The sequence below is a fragment of the Macaca nemestrina genome, chromosome 7, assembly GCF_043159975.1.
Source record: "Macaca nemestrina isolate mMacNem1 chromosome 7, mMacNem.hap1, whole genome shotgun sequence".
In the NCBI taxonomy this organism is placed as follows: Eukaryota; Metazoa; Chordata; class Mammalia; order Primates; family Cercopithecidae; genus Macaca; species Macaca nemestrina.
Window position 1 is genome coordinate 162348896 of NC_092131.1, and position 18816 is coordinate 162367711.

The window sequence follows — 18816 nt, forward strand, 5'->3', positions numbered from 1 at the left end:
GCAGGCACTTGGCAATGATCTCGTCTTGCCCCTCAGTAAACAGTGGTTGGTGGGCTCGGAGCACTGGCATCATATAGGAGCCTGTTAGTCTCTGGTCTCACCTGATACTGAATCAGCAATTTTTTTTTCTTCTTTTTTTTTGAAGCAGCATTTTAAACAAGATTCCTCGGTGATTTGTCTGCACATTAAAGTTGAGAAGTGCTACATTCATTTGATCTCAGGTACATTCCTGGTTCAATATTTGATGAAATCTCCCCAGGTGATTGTAATGTGCAGTGCAGTTAAGCACTGCAAAACTAGTCCAACTTCATTTTTCAAACGAGGAAACTCTGGCCCACAAAAGCTTATGTATTTACCTAAGATGACCTAACTGTTTAGTATCAAAATCCAAATAATGTCGTCTCTCTTCTTCGTAAAAAAATAAAGCAGGGTCGAGGGGACAGAGCGTAGGCAGCGTGGAGATGGGAATAATTATTTTATATAGGGTGGTTGGGAAAGGCCTTCCTGAGGAAGCAGATGCCTGAGCAAAGAGAGGAGCAAACCATGTGGATAGCTGGGAAACTGTATTTCAGGCTGGTGTGTGTGTAGGTGTATGTGTGTGGTTATTTGGATTGGAGGAACAAGTGTTACCAAATTCCTGACAGATACTGCTCTGTGGGATGCAGAAACAGACAATCAGAATTACCAGCTGTTCTCAAAATCCGATTCTCAAAATATTCCCTACCTTCTTCATATTCTTTACTCATTATTATGAGTATCTAAAGCCTTTGTTTAAAAAATGAGAACTATTAAATCTAGAAGTGTTTACAAGAACTGAAGTTTATAGCAAATATTCAAATACTGGAGAACACAGAGAACATTATTGAGTAGTATTCAAATAACAGATCTCCTAGCAGGGTCAACTGTACTACCCAGACTCATGGATTGGAAACTGCCAACTTAAGGATTTACTTTGAATCCAAAACTTGTTACTTTTTTGAACACTGCTCATAGAATTTGTATAAAGTATACAATGAGTATCAACCTATTTATATTTTATTTGCAAGAATGACTCACTGCCAGCAGCACACACGGCCAGGAACATACACTTACACAGCACCAACTACAAGCAAGACCGACTGATGAGACTGTAGCCATGTCCCTCCCAAGTGCTCTTGTCCTGGTTCCTGAAAATGATGACCTCAGCCTCGAACTCGGCATTTCCTGGGCTGGTTTTCAACTTGACATTGGTGAATTTCTTCAGTAACATCCCTAGGTTGGCTGCTAAAAATTTTTAATTCTCACAGGAGAATTAGGATACTTTCTCCTATTTTCTTCATTTGCAACTTTTTTTCTTTTGAGATTTGGAAAGCCACCTAAATTCCCTGAGAAATGCTGGGAAGAAATCCCTGCACAGAAACACTAACAATGAGGACAGTGAGGCTGGAACCAGGTTTACCACGGGAAGCAGTAGGTAGGAGTGGAGGTCAGAGAGCCAACGGAAAGCCTTATCATTCAGAGATGATGTCTGCGTGGACCTGAATGGAAGCACTGAACTTCTGACGAGTGTTTGGATTCTGGATATATTCTGAATGCTGAGCTGATAGGACGAATTGACTGTAAAGTGTGAGAGGAAGAGGAATTGAGGACAACTCCAAGGTTTTTGGTTTAGGCATGACAGGATGAAATTACCATTTGCTGAGATGGATAGAGTGGGTGGGGACTCTGGAGAAGTTGTTTTTTCCTGTGTTAAGTTTGAGATGTTTACACATCTAAGTGGATATGTCAAATAGGCAGTTAGGTAAAGGAGTCTGGAGTTCAGGGAAGTCTGGGCTGGTGATAAGATGCAGGATTCAGGAGCATAGGGATGACATTTACAGCCAGGTTTTTAATATCCAGCACTGGCCTAGACCGCAGCTGTGTTCTTTCGGCAACTCAACCTATGACTATTTGCTTCGCTGAAAAAAAACCACATCTTATCTAGTTAAAACAATGAGGACAAAGGAGCCATGAATGCGAAAATGCTCTGTAAACGGTAACGTGCTGGGAAGCAGGAGAAATCTGATGGCACTGGAGGTGAGGAAAATCAGTTTGTGGACGTAGGGAAATAATTTTCGTGCACTGAGAATTAGAGGAACTGCGAAATGAAAGAAGGTGCAACAAGCAATCATAACTTTTTGGACTGTAGCCAAATCTGTGCAAAACGACTATTTTTAAAATTTCCATCGCACCCCAAATTTACTAGAGCTTCACATACATGGTCTTTTCGAGTTGCACAAGTCTTGTGAGAAGAGAATTATTATTGTTCCCATTTTGCGGAGAGGGAAACTGCTCGGAGAGAATAGCTGACCTGTAAGGCATCACAGCAACCTGAGGGACAGGGATACACAAGCATTCAGACGTCCCCATTCCGAATCCAACCTAAAGACGAACAAATCGCTCCCCACGCCCACGGTCGGCCGCGAAGACGGAGGGACACACCCAGGCCGCCCAGCTCGCGGACCTCCAGCAGCAGCCGGCCCCCGTCCCATTTCCGGATGGTACAGCCCTTTCCCCTATCGCGAGACCGCAAGCGTCGCGCATCTGGTTGCCAGAGAAACAGCGGTGCTACAGGCAGGAGGGCTTTGAACTGGCGGCTTCTTCCACCACCAGAGAGGCTGAGGTGGCGGGAGAGATCCCTCTTCTCTGTGGGGAAGTGGCTGGCTCGGCGAGTGTCGGCGGCGCGCTTCTGCGGCCGTCTGCGCTCTGACTGCCGGCGGCCAGTTCCTCGAGGAGGCCCGGCGAGAAGGTGAGGGGCCGCGCAGACGAGGGCGGAGCTCGGTCGCGGGGCGGTGCGCCGAGGAGTGGGCAGGGTGGAGGTGCATCGGGCCGCTTGGCTCGTAGATGGACTGTCAGTGAGAGCGGACATGGCCAATGAGAGGGCGGGGGCGGGCTTATTGGGGGCGGGGCCCCAAGGGCTTCTGCCTCCGCGGAGGCTGTTTCTCCAGGAATCATCTAACATTAGGACCTGTAACCAACCAAGGCTTCCACTTTCCCGAGATCTAGATCTTCCCACCAAGATCTAACTGATCACCAGCCATTTAAACTAGACCGTAAACGGCAAAGGATGCAAATAGGCATTTCACAGGTAAAATAAAAAGATGCAAACAGCAAACAATTGATTAGAGACTCAACTTTTCTCGTGAAGAAATGTAAACCGAATTCACAGATACCTTTTACACCTCTCAGACTGCAGAAGATGAAACAACTTTGACATAATCAGATGGGCCCCAGTCCACTGTTGGGGAAGTAGTGTAATTTGGTGCAGCCTTTTTGGAGTACAATTTGGCGAACTACCAAAATTTGAAACATAATTGTTCTTTGACTCAGCAATTCTAATTTATTTTATGGATGTATTACCATAGCTAAAGAAATATTGGCACAAAGATATTAACTTACAATTGAGGTATAACTTATGGTAAGCCTCACCCATTTAATCTAAAGTTCTATGAGTTTTGACAAATGCATACAGTTATGTAATTACCAGCCACCACAATCAGAATATGGAAGTTTTGTCATGAACCCCAAATTCCCTAGTGCTCTTTGTAGTTAACCCCTCCCCTAACCCTATTGCTGGCAACCACTTAGTTTTTTGTTCCTGTAATTTTGCCCATTCCAGACTGTCATATTGATGGAAGCAAACACCCTGTGGCCTTTTGAATCAGGTTTCTTTCAGCTTAGCATCATGCATCATGCTATTCATTCATGTTCTGTGTATCTGTTGTTTGTTCCTTTATGTTGCTAATAGTGAGAGATGAAGCCGGCTGGGCTTCTGGGTTGGTTGGGGACTTGGAGAACTTTTCTGTCTAGCTAAAGGATTGTAAACACACCAATCAGTGCTCTGTGTCTAGCTAAAGGATTGTAAATGCACCAATCAGCACTCTGTAAAAATGCACCAATCAGCACTCTATGTCTAGCTAAAGGTTTGTAAACACACCAATCAGCACTCTGTAAAAATGCACCAATCAGCACTCTATGTCTAGCTAAAGGTTTGTAAACACACCAATCAGCACTCTGTAAAAACGGACCAATCAGCTCTCTGTAAAATGAACTAATCGGTGCTCTGTAAAATGGACCAATCAGCTCTCTGTAAAATGGACCAATCAGCAGGATGTGGGTGGGGCCAAATAAGGGAATAAAAGCTGGCCACCGGAACCAGCAGCAGCAATGTGCTGGGGTCCCCTTTCACTTTGTGGGGTGTTTGTTCTTTCATTCTTTGCAGTAAATCTTGTGGCTGCTCACTCTTTGGGTCCGCACTACTTTTATGAGCTGTAACAGTCACCACGGAGGTCTGCAGCTTCACTCCTGAAGCCAGTGAGACCACGAACCCACCTGGAGGAAGAAACTCTGGACACATCTGAACAGCTGAAGGAACAAACTCGGGACACACATCTTTAAGAACTGTAACACTCACGGCGAGGGTCCGTGGCTTCATTCTTGAAATCAGGGAGACCAAGAACCCACTGGAAGGAACCAATTCTGGAACCAATTCTGGACACAATAGTCCATTGTATGGATGTACAGTCGTATATTTATGCATTTCCTACGTGTATTTATCCATTTCCTACTTGAGGCACATTCGGATGGGTTCTTTCCGGTTGTTGGCTGTTATTAATGAAACTGGTATAAATATGCATGTATAGTTTTTTTGTGTGTGTGTGTGTGTGAATATGTTTTCGTTTCCTGGGTAAATATGAATGAGATTGTGGAGTCATATGGTAAGTGTATGTTTAACTGTAAGAAACTGCCAAGCAGTTTTGAAAAGTGATGATTTTGCATTGTCACTGGCAGTATGAGTGTTAAAGTTGCTTCCAACTTTGTCAGCACTTGGTATTGTCAGTTTTCTAAAAAATTAATTTTTGTCATTTAAATAGGTGTGTAGTGGTATCTCATTGTCATTTTTATTTCATTTTTTTGAGAAGTAATAATGATGAACATCTCTTCATGTGCTCTTTTGACATCCATACATCATCTTGGGTGATGTGTGTGTCCAAATCCTTTGTTTTCTTGTTAGTGAGTCTTGATACTTGTTTATATATTCATGATATGCGTCCTTTGTCAGATATGTGTGAGATACCCAAAGACTCCTAGTCTTTGGGTTTTGTTTTCCTTGTCTTAACATCTTTTGAAGAGTACAAGTTTTACATTTTGATGCCTTCCAATTTATCAATATTTTCTTTTATGAATCATGCCTTTGATGTTGTATGTAAGAAATTTTTGCCTCACCCACAGTCACATGTATTTTTTAGAAATTTTATGGTTTTGGCCGGGCCTGGTGGTTCACCCCTATAATCCCAGCCGTTTGAGAGGCTGAGGCAGGCAGATCACTTGAGGTCAGGGGTTCGAGGCCAGCCTGGCCAACATGGTGAAACCCCGTCTTTACTACAAATACAATAACAACAACAATGACAAAAAGAAAATTTTGTAGTGTTAAGTTTTACTTTAGATCTGTGATACATCTTGAGCAAGTTTTAGAATTGCTTTTAATAGCAAATATTCTATATACCACCAAAGTTAACTGATTAAAAAAGTGCTACACGTATGGGATATTATGCTGTTGTTTAAAAGCATGACGTATATCTATAAATGGTGATATAGAAAAATATATGAAATAGATTGTTAATTGTGAAAAAGCAAGTTGCAAAGCACCATGCCGTTTGCATGTGTTTGCATTGGGGAGGAGTCGGTGGGTATAAAGGATAGAAGGTTTGCATATGCCTAAAACAGTGAGACTTGCAAGTCTCTATTAACACTAATTCTTGGGGTAAGCTGAATTTTGACTTAAAACATTTTTTATGTTCACCTGTATTATTTGATGTTTTTCTGCATGGGCAAGTATTCCTTACACAATACACAAATATATAAAGGAAAAAAATTGACAATACATAAATAATTTTTAGACATAAAAATAATGAAAATAAATTAGTCCCACTCTTTAAAGGCTTGCTATTCATAATGACTCAACAGAGGAGGATTCATTTTCTTTTGATTCTTTTATTCATCTCAAAATACCAAATTATAGCAGCCATATGTCTCCATGTTGGCTTTAATTCATCTATGTTGATTGCATTTCTCACAAGCCTGTATGAAAAACTTTAAATTAATCTTATTTGAAATGAATATTACAAAAAGTTGGCACTTGTTACAATTTAGGATCTGGTCATATATCTAATCTGTCTATTCAATCAAGTATCGTGAAGTAAATACGATTCTATTTTGAAGTGTTTTAATGTCATAAGAAAATGCTCATTATGTAGTGGCGAGAAATACGTTAGTCCAATTTTGTTGAAAAACACGTAGAGTAAAAATGGGAAAGAGATGTACCAATAGTGTTTAGCTCAGGGTGGTGGGACATTGGGTGATTTTTAATTTATTTTCAAATACCTTTTAGTACATTCTAGAGATCTTTCTATAATAAATGAATTCTTTAGTTATAAATACAAGATATAGTTAATAGCAAAACAGAAAATAAGACAAGCAAGGGTACAAGAACATCCAGGAACGCACCAATCCAGAACCCACTACTCTTACTTCCTTGATGTGTCATCATCTTTCAGGTCCCCTTGTGTATATTCCTTTAATTAGAGAAATTGGACTTTTTAAAGTGGGATTGTCGACAATTTATATGTCTTTCTCTATTTTTTTGATATGTGCATTTCATTTTAAAATCTTTACCCAGTTTTCTATTAGAATTTTTTTTTTCTTACTGATTGGTAAGAGCTCTATAAATATGTGAATGTATTAAACTTTTGTATGTCATCTATGTTGCATTTATTTTCCCCAGTTTCTCAGGTTCCTTTTAATTTCACTTAAGAGTTCTTTTTCATGGTTGAGACTCAAGAGCATTAATTATTATGTAGCCACATCTGTTATTTTCCTTTTTGATTTATGCTCTTAGTGTCATGCTTACTAAGTCATTAATTCTATGATTATGAAATTTATCTTTATGTTTATAAATTTATGTTCCTTCCAGTCTGTTGGAGATTTCATATTTTTTATTACTTATAAAATTAGTTTTTACTTTCATTAAAGTATTATATTTAACTATTGTTTGGCTTTATCAATTTCTGGACAGTCTCTTTGATTTCCTATGATAACAGATTACATTTCTGTTACTACTCGCTTCCTTTTGTGCACTCCTTGCGTACGCTCAGTATAATTAAGGCGTAATATTTGGTTAAGTCAACATTCAATGCTTACATAATTATAACTATTTACATATTGTTTGATTGCTTTTTTTCTTGTACAGGGCTTTATTTTTCTTCTGGAATTTCTATGTGGCAGTTACAATTTCTTTCCAAATGCTTAAATACATCTGTAAGATCCAATTTTAATACCCTTTATCCATACCTTTTTCTAGATGGCCAAATTCATAAGATAGTCTGTTACTGCATCCCCACCTACCTCAGGAACTGCATTTTATTTAATTTATTATTTTCAGGAGTGAACCTAATAGAACAGACCTATTTCTAAAGCAGAATGAAAGATTTGTGGAGCCCTTTAGCTGATCCAGGTCATTGTTTGTTCCTTGTGCCTCTGCCGTTATTGACATGTATTATGCGGCTCTGCGCATGCTTGCATCTCATTGCTCCCTCTGCAAGCAGCAATAAGTCTCCCTTGACAGGCTGCTTAGGGCGTTTACAAGACATTTGGCCTTTTGGTGACTTATGCTTTTTGGTTGTGATGTGAGGGGCCAGGGTGATTCATCATCCCACAATAATAATGTCAGTGCTTTCCTGAGTGAGCCCAAACCCTTTTGCAGAGTTTGAATAATGTTGAGATCAGTGCCTTTTTCATTTGCTGAGATGGGAAGAGCTGACCTCCTGGTCTCTTAAGCATAAGCTTTGGCACATTGAATGGTTGGAAGCCAAGCCATAACATCGCTCTGTGTACCTAGGTGAAGCCTCAGGTTGTTTGTATTTGTGCTTTCTCCTGTGTCCACAGCTTCTCTGGACCCTGCCTCTGCTGTTCAACAAGCAAAAGAAAGATGAGTCATTTCATAGGATAAGAAAAGAACATTGTTGGGTAGAAGCAATTGCCTTTTTCATTGTGTTATGGTTGAATGTATAATTGGTAGGAATTTAGGAAAGGATTTGTTGGAAGGCACCCATTCACATGCAAAGCCGAGTATGAGAGGGCAAAAGCTGGAATTCTCTCTCTCTTCCCGTTTGACTCAGCATGCGTGTTGCCCCAGTGTCACAGGACAGAGCTGGAATGGTCTTGGTAGGCCACACGGTTTGGAAGGATCAATGTGCAGCATCACTCACTGTGTCTCTAGCTTATGCCACCCCTCCTAGTATTTCCTGCTTCCGGAAATAGCACTAGATACAGAACAGCCAGGGTGGTGAGAGGCCTGTGGATAATATCACATGAAAAATAGTTAAATAGATTGGTAATGTGTAGCCAGAAAATGAAAATCTGTCCTCTAATGAGGGAAGTAGATTTTGTTCTCTTGCTTCAGAGGGTAGAAATAGAATTATGGATTTTAGAAGGAGAGAGTTGATAAAATGAGAGCAGTGCTTAGGTACTCCATGAAAATGCAGCACCACAGGGGAGAGAAGAAATCAGAGCTGAGAGGGAAGAAGGCTGAGCTAGAGTGGGCAAGGCTACAAAAAAAGAAGGCAAAACTGAAAGAAAGTAGCAAGGGGACTTTGGGAGGCCGAGGCGGCAGATCACATGAGGTCACCCGTCTCTACTTACACACACACACACACACACACACACACACACACACACAAGCTGGGTGTGGTGGTGGGCTCCTATAATCCCAGCTACTTGGGAGGCTGAGGTAGGGAGAAGGGAGAATTGCTTGAACCTGGGCGGCAGAGGTTGCGGGGAGCCAAGATCACGCCACTGTCCCCATCCAGCCTGGGTGACAGAGTGAGACTCATTTTCAAAAAATAAAGTAGCAGGAGGGACTTAGCAATCACTAAGATGAAGTGGATCTTGCTTGAGAGACAGCGGTGCCCCTGAATGTTCCCTCGGGGAAGACCAGGGACACAGGAAGTGTTTTTTCCTGGAGGCCCAGGAAGCAACCGAGATGGCGTTCACTTCTGCATTCTCTTTTAGCCGTATTCAGTATCTAACATCCTGGGCAGTATATTTTATGTATACTGTGGCATAAGATTTAACAATCCGTGTACACAAGATGTCTTTTGGTGAAGCTGGGGAACCCTTAAGTGTGACTTCAGTAGCAACATAATCTTTAAAACAAAGCCTCTGAGTAATTGGATATTAACACTAACTAATGAAAGATTTAAATATCCAAGTCGCTTGGTATTAAATATTTTATTTGTTGTCCCAGGATTTCAATGGATATTATAAAGGGAAACCTAGATGGAATTTCAAAACCAGCTTCAAATTCAAGAATACGCCCTGGGAGCAGAAGTTCAAATGCGTCTTTGGAGGTGCTCTCAACAGAACCAGCATCCTGCAAGGTAATTTACTGTTTAGAAAAGATTTAAACTCCTTCCCCCAACTTCTCAGCAATTGATGAAACTAAGGTGATTTTAACATCCCATTTTAAATTTTCTCCTTAGACAGTGTGTTCGGGGAGCACTTGCAGATTTCTTGGGTTTAATCTAGATTAATATGAGAAAAACTCTACTCCATTCCTTCCCTCTCTCTCTCTCCTCCCTCTGCTCCTCCCCTCCCTCCCGCTTTCCTGTTTTTCCTTTCTTTTTTTGGAGTGTAGTTTATTTCTCTACATTGTACTTTGTTAAAACTTGTGCATTGACTCTTTTTTTCTTTATAAGGAAGTTTTGTATTCTAACATCTAATATGCCACCATTGACTTTGACTAAAAACACTTACTTAAAAAGTTTCAGTATTTTAAAAAAATGGTTTAGTAAAGGTCATGTGATGTATATTTGGTAGGTATATTGTATTAGTCCTTTCTCACATTGCTGTAAAATTACCTGAGACGGAGTAGTTTATAAAGAAAGGAGGTTTGCATGGTTCCACAGGCTGTACAGGAAGCATGGCTGGGGAGGCCTCAGGAAACTTACAATCATGGCAGAAGGTGAAGGGGAAGCAGGCATATCCTACATGGCTGGAGCAGAGGAGAGAGAGAAAGTGAAGGAGGAGGTGCTACACACTTTCAAACAACCAAATTTCGTGAGAATGCTATCACAATAACAGCAATGATTCAGTCACCTACCACCAGGCCCCTCCTCCAACACTGGGAATTACAATTCGACATGAGATTTGGGTGGGGACACAGAGCCAAACCCTATTAGGTATTATCTGGCTGTGACCTTTTTTTTTTTTCTTTAGCTGTCCCTTTTTTTTCCCTTAAAATATCTAGACTTGATTTTTTTTATTTAAAGCATTAGTTTTCTCATTTATTTCTTTTAAGGTGTTAGGAAATGAATAATTTGAACATTATAATGAAAAAAATTTTTGCAAGTTAATGAATTCATACTCTTTTTTTAATCTGTAGACTAGCTTCTCCATTATGGAACTCTTAGAGTTTTGTCTGTCATGATGTGGTTCAGGAGTAGCACTCTAGGTATTTCAAGCAGAAAGGGATCGAATATAAGAGTTAAAGCCTGGGCAACATTACGAGACCCTAACTCTACAAAAAATTAAAAAAATTAGCAGGACATGGTGGCACATGCCTGTAGTCCCAGCTACTCGGGAGGCTGAGGCAAGAGGATAGCTTGATTTCAGGAGTTGAAGGCTGCAGTGAGCTACGATTGTGCCACTGCACTGCAGCCTAGGTGACAAAGTGAGACTGTGTTCTCCCTCCACCTCCCCCACTGCAAAGAAGAGTTTAATTCCTCGAAATCAACAGAAGACCTCAAAGTCAACAGACGACCAGCAAGAAAGGGAGTTCAGGGAGGGGGCTTCCCCTGGATTATGGGTTCTTAGGTCACGCCACCAGAGCTGTAATCCAGAGATCAGAAAGTTGCTGCTGCTGCTTCCGCTACTGCCCCAAGTCCCTCAGAACCACAAAGCTGGTGACTAGACATGCAGAGATGGCTGCCTTTGATATTTTTCTGCCAGCTTCCTATCAGAAACTTAGGAAGATGCTTCTACCTCACATGTGCTTTCTAAATCTTGTGCAGGTTCATCTAATCAGATTATCCTAACATATGTCCAGAACCCTAGCTGTAAGTGACTTTGTACAAAATGCAGTTTTGTTTCATCTAGTCCTGCATCACTACTATATGGTGTGTTAACTATTACAGCTTTGTAATAATTACTGATATCTGATAGTGGCTTTTCCATATTATTTTTTTTTCAGGACTGTCTTAACTATCCTTGGCTTTTTGCTCTTCTATATGTATTTTTTTTTTTTTTTTTTGAGTCTCACTATTTTGCCCAGGCCGGAATACAATGGTGTGATCTAGGCTCACTGCAACCTCTGCCTCCTGGGTTCAAGTGATTTTCCTGTCTCGGCCTCCTGAATAGCTGGGGCTACAGGCACAAACCAATAGACCCACTTAATTTTTCTATTTTTGGTAGATATGGGATTTCACCATGTTGGCCAGGCTAGTCTTGAACCCCTGACCTCAGGCGATCCACATGCCTCAGCCTCCCAGAGTGCTGAGATTATAGGCGTGAGCCACCGCGCCTGGCCTGTATGTACTTTAGATCAGTTTTTTAAGTTCTGAAAAATCCGGTTGGGGTTTTGATTGAAATTGCTTTCACTTTACAGATTAATTTGGGGAGAATTTCTAACTTTGTGATATTAAATCTTCTGATGTATTAATATTGTATCTCAATTGATCTATTAACTTTTAGTTATTGGTTAAAAAATTCACATACAATAAAATTCACTTTTTGGTGTACAGTTTTGGCAAACAGATTGAGTGATATAACTACCATTACAATCAAGATATAGAACAGTTTGTTCCATCATCCCTCAAAACATTTTTTCATTCTTTTACTTTGTAAATAATCCAATGTCACTCTTAATCCCTTAACATTACTGACCTATTCTCTGTCCCTTTTTTTTTTCCTTTTCCAGAAGGTTGTATAAATGGAATCATACGTGTGTAGCTTTTCACACTGGCTTTTATATCCTAGCATACATAATACATTTGATATTCATGCATGTTAATACACGTGGCTAATTTCTTTTTTAAAAAATTTTAAGTAGAGACGGGGTCTCACTAGGTTGTCCAGATTGCAAATTTTAGAATAGCATAGAATTAGTATTCCTGCTTATTTATTTCTGGGTGACAATTTTTTTAAGTAGCAACTTCATGATATTAATACTTATACATGTTTTAATACACAGATTAATATTACTTCATTCAAGACTTATTAAAACCAGAATATCAGTGATCACGTAAACTCAGATTTTATTTCAACCTGCTAAGCTACAGGTTAAACTCTAGAATATTTATTAGCCAGTCTGAACTTTGACAATTATATTGAAAGCAGAGTTTTCAAAGTTGTGATTTGTGTTAATCAAGTTCATAGAAAATCAGCAAGGTTCACCTTAGATTGGGGAAGAAAGCTACAAATATATTGTATGCTGACTGCTGATTGCAAATCATTCAACGTCTAGAAAACCTTACATATTGTTTGAATAATAAATCTTGGTGTGCTGGTTAGTTTTATTGCTCAGATTTGTCTTTTATTAAATTCTTACTGAATATTTTTTTTCACAGCAGAAAATGAGCTTAAAATATTAGTGCTTTAGTGACATGTGTTTAGTGATAATATATTTCTCATTCTAAAAATTTTGGCTTGTTGTTGCTTATGAATTTTTTTTTTAAAGAGCCAGTGGTTGTACTTTGTGTGAAAATCCCATGGGTTTCAAGTGGGAATCTAAATATTAGGAAGGGGTTTCATGAGGCATTTGTGTTTCCTGTGATTAAGGTAAAGGTATGGAGTAGGGGACGTGGAGCCATGAAAAATGGAGGTGGGGCTGGGCGCGGTGGCTCACGTCTGTAACCCTAGCACTGTGGGAGGCCGAGGTGGGAGGATTGCTTGAGCCCAGGAGTTCGAGACCAGCCTGGCCAACATGGTGAAGCCCCGTCTCTACTAAAAATACAAAAATTAGCCGGGTGTGGTGGTGGGCGCCTGTAATCCCAGCTACTTGGGAGGCTGAGGCAGGAGAATTGCTTGAATCTGGGAGGTGGAGGCTGCAGTGAGCTGAGATCACAACACTGCACTCCAGCCTGGTCAACAGAGCGAGACTCCATCTCAAAGAATAAAAATAGATTGGGCACGGTGGCTCACGCCTGTAATCTCAGCACTTTGGGAGGCCAAGGAGGGTGGATTGCTTGAGCCCAGGAGTTTGAGACCAGCCTAGGCAATGTGGTGAAACCCCGTTTCTATTAAAAAATACAAAAATTAGCTGGGTGTGGTGGCATGCACCTGTGGTCCCAGCTAGTTGGGGAGGCTGAGGTGGGAGGATTGCTTGAGCCCAGGAGGTTGAGGCTGCAGTGAGCCGTGATCACGCCACTGCACTCCAGCCTTGGCAACAGAGTGAGACCCTGTCCAAAAGATATATATATATATACACACACACACACATATATATAGAGGTGGGATGTGGTGTTAAGAATGAGGAAGAGAGAAAAATCATACATATAGACCACAGGACAGAAGAGCAAGGGGGTTAGGAATAGAGAGGCCAGTGGGCAATGGGTTGGGGAAGACAGTTGGTAGCTAGTAGGGTGGGAAACTATGGGAATATTTGTGAAATTTGCTTAGTTCTCCAGCTTCACCTTTGTGCCTCATTACCTTCTGCTCTTTCTGAGTTAGGATCATATGAGATGATGGGTGTGAAAGGTCTTGGGGTACCCTGAAGTATACTATCCATCTAGTTCCCTTTTGTGTATTCTTTATTCCCCCATGTGAAACCCAGCCTCAGAGGAACGTCTGCTAAGTTCATTTATACCAACATAAATGATGGACAGAACTTGTGCAGCTTCTCCCAGAAATGTTAGCATTTTCACAGGACAGAAGGCCTTAAGGATTAACTGGATATTGTGGAATTCCAGGCTTTTTCTGCCTTTGGCAGAAATATGTTTTTGATTAGGGAACCCTGTTTAAGCACCTCCCAGATTACATAAAGTAAACACTATTTTGCTTATTTATAAATGGGGCCTTCACTAGTTTCATTTTCGGCTAGGTCTGTTTTCTGCTCTGTTAATTCATGGCGGTGAAACCTACACCATAGGGTCATTGTGAGGAGTGAATGAGGCAGGCCATGGCTGATAGTAATTCTTACATAAATGATGGCTGTGATTATTACCACCAAGTCAGCTCAGTTCTGCTGGGTTTATGTCCTGGCTGAGGCAGGGACATACCCATGCAGGCCTGCATTCCTGGCAGTTTCATTCTCAGCACTGCCCGTCTTCCAACCTGGGGATTCACGAGGGGACTGCAGATTGTGGTGGATGGTTGAGCATGTGGTGCAGAGAGAACACAAAACCTACCGAGGGCTTAGAGCAGATGGGCTGGAGGAGACATTCTGTCTGTTGAGAAGGGAAAGGTACTCCTTTGAGAAGGGGCTGATTCTCTCTCGGAGGCCTTGTCTCTCTCCCTGGGGCTGTGTTAACTTCTGAAGTGATTTTCATCACAGTTTACCAACCCCAGGGTCTCTGATCCCTGCTTTTCCCTCACCCGGCCACAGAGGTCCTTTTCTGTTCTCTTAGGAAAACACAACTGTGTCAAGTGGTGTTTTCAAAATGAACTTTGCTAAAATGTAAAGGGATACTAAAATGAAATAGAAAAACTGTGAATATCATAGAAATAAATAAATGACCAAAGCACAGGGTTCTGATTAGGAGACTGTCACTAGAAAGCACATCTCAACTCAGACTAACCACTTTTCAACCGTTCTGTAGCCACATGTGGCAAGTGGCTGTCGTATTAGACCTTTAACTGCCCATCCCAGTGTAAGCTCAAGGAGCAGGCCCGGTGTGCCTTATCCCAGAGCCCGGCAGATAGCAGTTCCCTTCAGGACTGATGTAGACTCTTCTCCATTATTGCTAAGGATTGCTGGAGAATGGTGCAAATGTTATTACATGGAATTGTAAATTATGTTTAATTAGAGTGTTATATTTCTAGAATACTTTAATGCTAGTGTATTGCATTTATGTACATTCTCCATCTGCTTCCATTAGTGTCAAAACTTTCTAGAAATGTAAAGTTTTAAAAAATACAGTAGTTTCAGAAACTGTTTTTTGGAAATTATTTTTAGGTTGATACTGCAAGCAACTTGAACTCTGGTAAAGAGGACCACTCCGAAAGCAGTAATACAGAGAACAGAAGAACTAGTAATGATGATAAGCGTGAAAGCTGCTCTGAGAAAATAAAATTGGCTGAAGAGGGGTCAGATGAAGATCTGGATTTGGTTCAACGTCAGATAATCCCTGAGTGTTCAGGTAGGATAATCACTAGGTGATTGGCTAATGATAATTACAAATGTTAATGATAATTACAAATGTCATATTGAAGGTGTTAGTATTACCTGTGTTTTTATCAACTGAGTAGAAATAATAAACCGAAAAAGACATACACTATTTGTGAGCAAGTAATCACCACTTTTTATTTATAAGAATATTAAGAGCCCTTAAATATACCTATATTAGAAATATAACAAAATATGTTATTTAATAAAATATTGTGGTCATTATACATTAATCAAGTAGGGAGTATTTCTGCATTTTATGATGCAATTTATTGATTTTTTGATGACTAATATTGTACAATAAAATATATGCTATAATTTGTGGGGATAGTCCCACCCAATAACATTTGGATTTTTAAAAAATGACGTTTTTTATAGTGATAAATTAATTCTAGTCAGATTGAATTAGAATAGTGTTTCTCAAAAAGTGGTCTGCAGAGCCATGGGGATATGGTGGGAGATGGTGTCCCTGAGACCCTTGCAGGGGCTCTGCAAGGTGAAAGCTGTTTTCATAGTAATACTGAGATGCTGTTTGCCTTTGTGTTCACCATACTGACATTTGTACTGATGGTATAAAAGGAATGGTGAGCAAAATTCCTGGTGCTTTATCATGAATCTAGACAATGGCACCAAAATGCACTAGTAGTCATTGTATTCTTTGCAACCAGGCACTGACAGGAAAAAGAAATAGCCAGTGTCACCGACTGTGAATCAGTAAAAACTTTCAATTTTATGAAATTTTTACCCTTAAATATGCATCTTCTTAACATCCTGTGGGGCAAAATGGGAAGTATACATAAAGCAATTATGCTGTATGCCAAAGTTTGAAGGTTGTGTTGAAGAAAAGTACTTTTGTGATGGTTGGAGTTGAGAGCTGAACTGGCCACTTTTGTAATGGAACACCATTTTTACTTGAAAGAGTGACTGACAATTATCATTCAGATGGGTATTTGGTAGACTTCTTTTTAAGAAAATAAACATGTTACTTCGAGGATAACTACTGACAGTATTTGTTGCCAATGGTAAAATTTGAGCTTTCGAGTGAAAATTACAGTTTTGGAAAACTGCATATGTCACTGTGAGGTTGATAGCTTTCCAATACTTAAGACTTTTCTTATAAAAACTGGTGGTAATATTAACTGATGCCTTTGTGTAATGAAATGTGTTAACAGGTTGAAGGTCTGCATAATTTAGTTAACCACTGTTTTCCAAATGATCAATGTAGGATAAAAGATCCATTCAACATGAAATATAGATCCATGGATTTTAATGGAACAAATACGTAAAGCTCACTGATTTGATTACAGATTTCACTTAACAGTTAACCTGTAAGAAACCACCCCTGTTAAGTTTTGGTGTAGTATCAAAGAAGACTATCCAATTATCTGAATAGGCTATTAAGTTTCTTCTTCCTTTTTTAACCATATATCTGTGTGAGGCCAAATTTTCTGCATATACTTTAGCCAAAACAACAGATTACAATAGGATGACTGTCTTCCTATGAGAATATGGGAATCCAGCTGTCTTCCCTTCATCCAGATATTGCAAATTTGAACAATACCACTCTTCTCACTAATTTTTTGACAATATAGTTATTTGTCATAAAATGTGATACTTATGTTAACATAATTAGTAATAGCATGTTTTTTTAATTTTTGAAAGTGAATTAATAAGTAAATATTTACAATACTTTTCAGTGTTGATTTCTAATATGTTCATTATCAATAGCTACAACCCACATAAGAAAAGTTACTATGGGTTCTCAATAATTTTTTTTTTTTTTTTTTTTGAGATGGAATCTCACTCTTTCACCCAGGCTAGAGTGCAGTGGTGTGATCTCAGCTCACTGCAAGCTCTGCCTCCTGGGTTCATGCCATTCTCCTGCCTCAGTTTCCCAAGTAGCTGGGACTACAGGTGCCTGCCACCACGCTTGGCTAATTTTTTTGTATTTTTAGTAGAGATGGGGTTTCACTGTGTTAGCCAGCATGGTCTGATCTCCTGACCTCGTGATCCGCCCGCCTTGGCCCCCAAAGTGCTGGGATTACAGGCTTGAGCCACCGTGCCCAGCTGGGTTCTCAATAATTTTTAAGGCTGTAAAGGGGAGCTGAGAAAAAGTTTGAGAGTTGTGATTTAGAGTATGTTTGGGATGAGATCAGCTCTCACTGTTAGGTCAGGTGACTCAGGATTATGGTTTTCAGGAAACAAAGTGAAATGGGAGAGTTCCCTTATCCCCCTTGCAGGATGTGTGACAGGGGTGCGGCTCACTTCTTCAGTGCCTTGCTGCTCAAACGCCTAGAGGGGGGTGCAGAGGCCTTGGGGAGTGCTTTTGGGCTCTGACCCCACAGCAGCGTCTAAGGGTGAATGTTTACAACTCGCAAAGCCCAAGTGGGAGTGTTACAGTGTGCTTTTTCAGCTTTGCTGTCTGCCGGCGGCTTGTGTTAATCAGTTCAGTTAGACCCTCTGCCTTATCACAGGGGCAGAGGACTTTCTGTATCCTGGGTTCTTGCTCTGGTATACTGGAAAAATTGAATCACATGTTGGCTTGGAGGATGAGTGCAAGGTTTTGTTGAGTGGTAGAGGTAGCTGTCAGTGAGATGGATGGGGAGCCGGAAGAGGGATGGAGTGGGAAGGTGGTCTTCCCCTGGAGTTGGGCTGCCCGGTGGTTGAACTCTCCTCCAGCTGCCTCTGACTGAACTCCCCTTGGCATCTGCATCGTTCCGCAGTCACTGGTTTGCCGGTGTCTGCTGGTGTGTTCCTCTATTCCTCAGCCACTTGTGTCGTGTATGCTAAAGGTCTCGGGTTTATAGGGGCACAGGATGGGGGCATGGTGGGCCAGAGTGGTCTTGGAAAATGCAATATTTGGGCGTGAAAATAGGAGTGCCTGTTCTCATTTAGGTCCGTGGGTACAGGCCCAAGGGTAGAGCCCTCACCAGGGACCCTACCTTTTTCTACCCAGCACTTCCCTGTCCCCCTCCCGTATCTAAGATATTATAATTGAGGTTAGCTGTTGACACAGTTTACATTGGATTTGTTTATATGGTTTTAGTACTGAATGGGTTACTTCAAAATGCCTGCTATATAGACTACCTATGTTGACAGAGCCTGAGAATGCTAGGATTGGCAGTTGGGAATGAGAACTAGAAGGTGTTGCTTTTGAAGTACATAAGCAATAAGATTCCAGGAACCTCCTTCTTAATAGTATCAGTATTCTTTTTGAATAAGTTGCTTTCCTCTTTCTTTTTTTCCTTTAGAAGGAAATTAGGAAGTTAAGAGCAGTAGTTCGTACCTGTAATCCCAGCATTTGGGAGGCCCAGGCAGGAGTATCACTTAAGCCCAGGAGTTTGAAACCAGCCTGGGCAGCATAGTGAGACCCCCATCTCTACAAATTTTTTTTTTTTTTTAATCAGCCAAGTATGTTG

The 18816-nt window shown here is 40.6% G+C and overlaps 1 protein-coding gene across 9 annotated transcripts in view; it reads left to right on the forward strand.

Moving 5' to 3' along the window:
• Window positions 1-2548: 2548 nt before the first annotated feature.
• The window catches only part of LOC105492489 (fibrous sheath interacting protein 1), a 259605-nt gene continuing 243337 nt past the window's right edge, over window positions 2549-18816 (forward strand). For 4 of the 9 annotated variants that reach the window (XR_011606159.1, XM_071067117.1, XM_071067118.1 and 1 more), the window contains exons 1-3: window positions 2550-2767; window positions 9323-9455; window positions 15188-15371. Coding sequence is in view for 8 of the 9 variants with exons in the window: in XM_071067117.1 (XP_070923218.1) it covers window positions 9330-9455; window positions 15188-15371 (310 nt within the window). In the remaining variant the exon portion in view is untranslated. Of the gene's footprint in view, window positions 2768-2973; window positions 3107-9322; window positions 9456-15187; window positions 15372-18816 lie in introns of those variants that run through there. The other 5 variants (XM_011759694.3, XM_071067115.1, XM_071067116.1 and 2 more) reach the window with 4 other exon arrangements.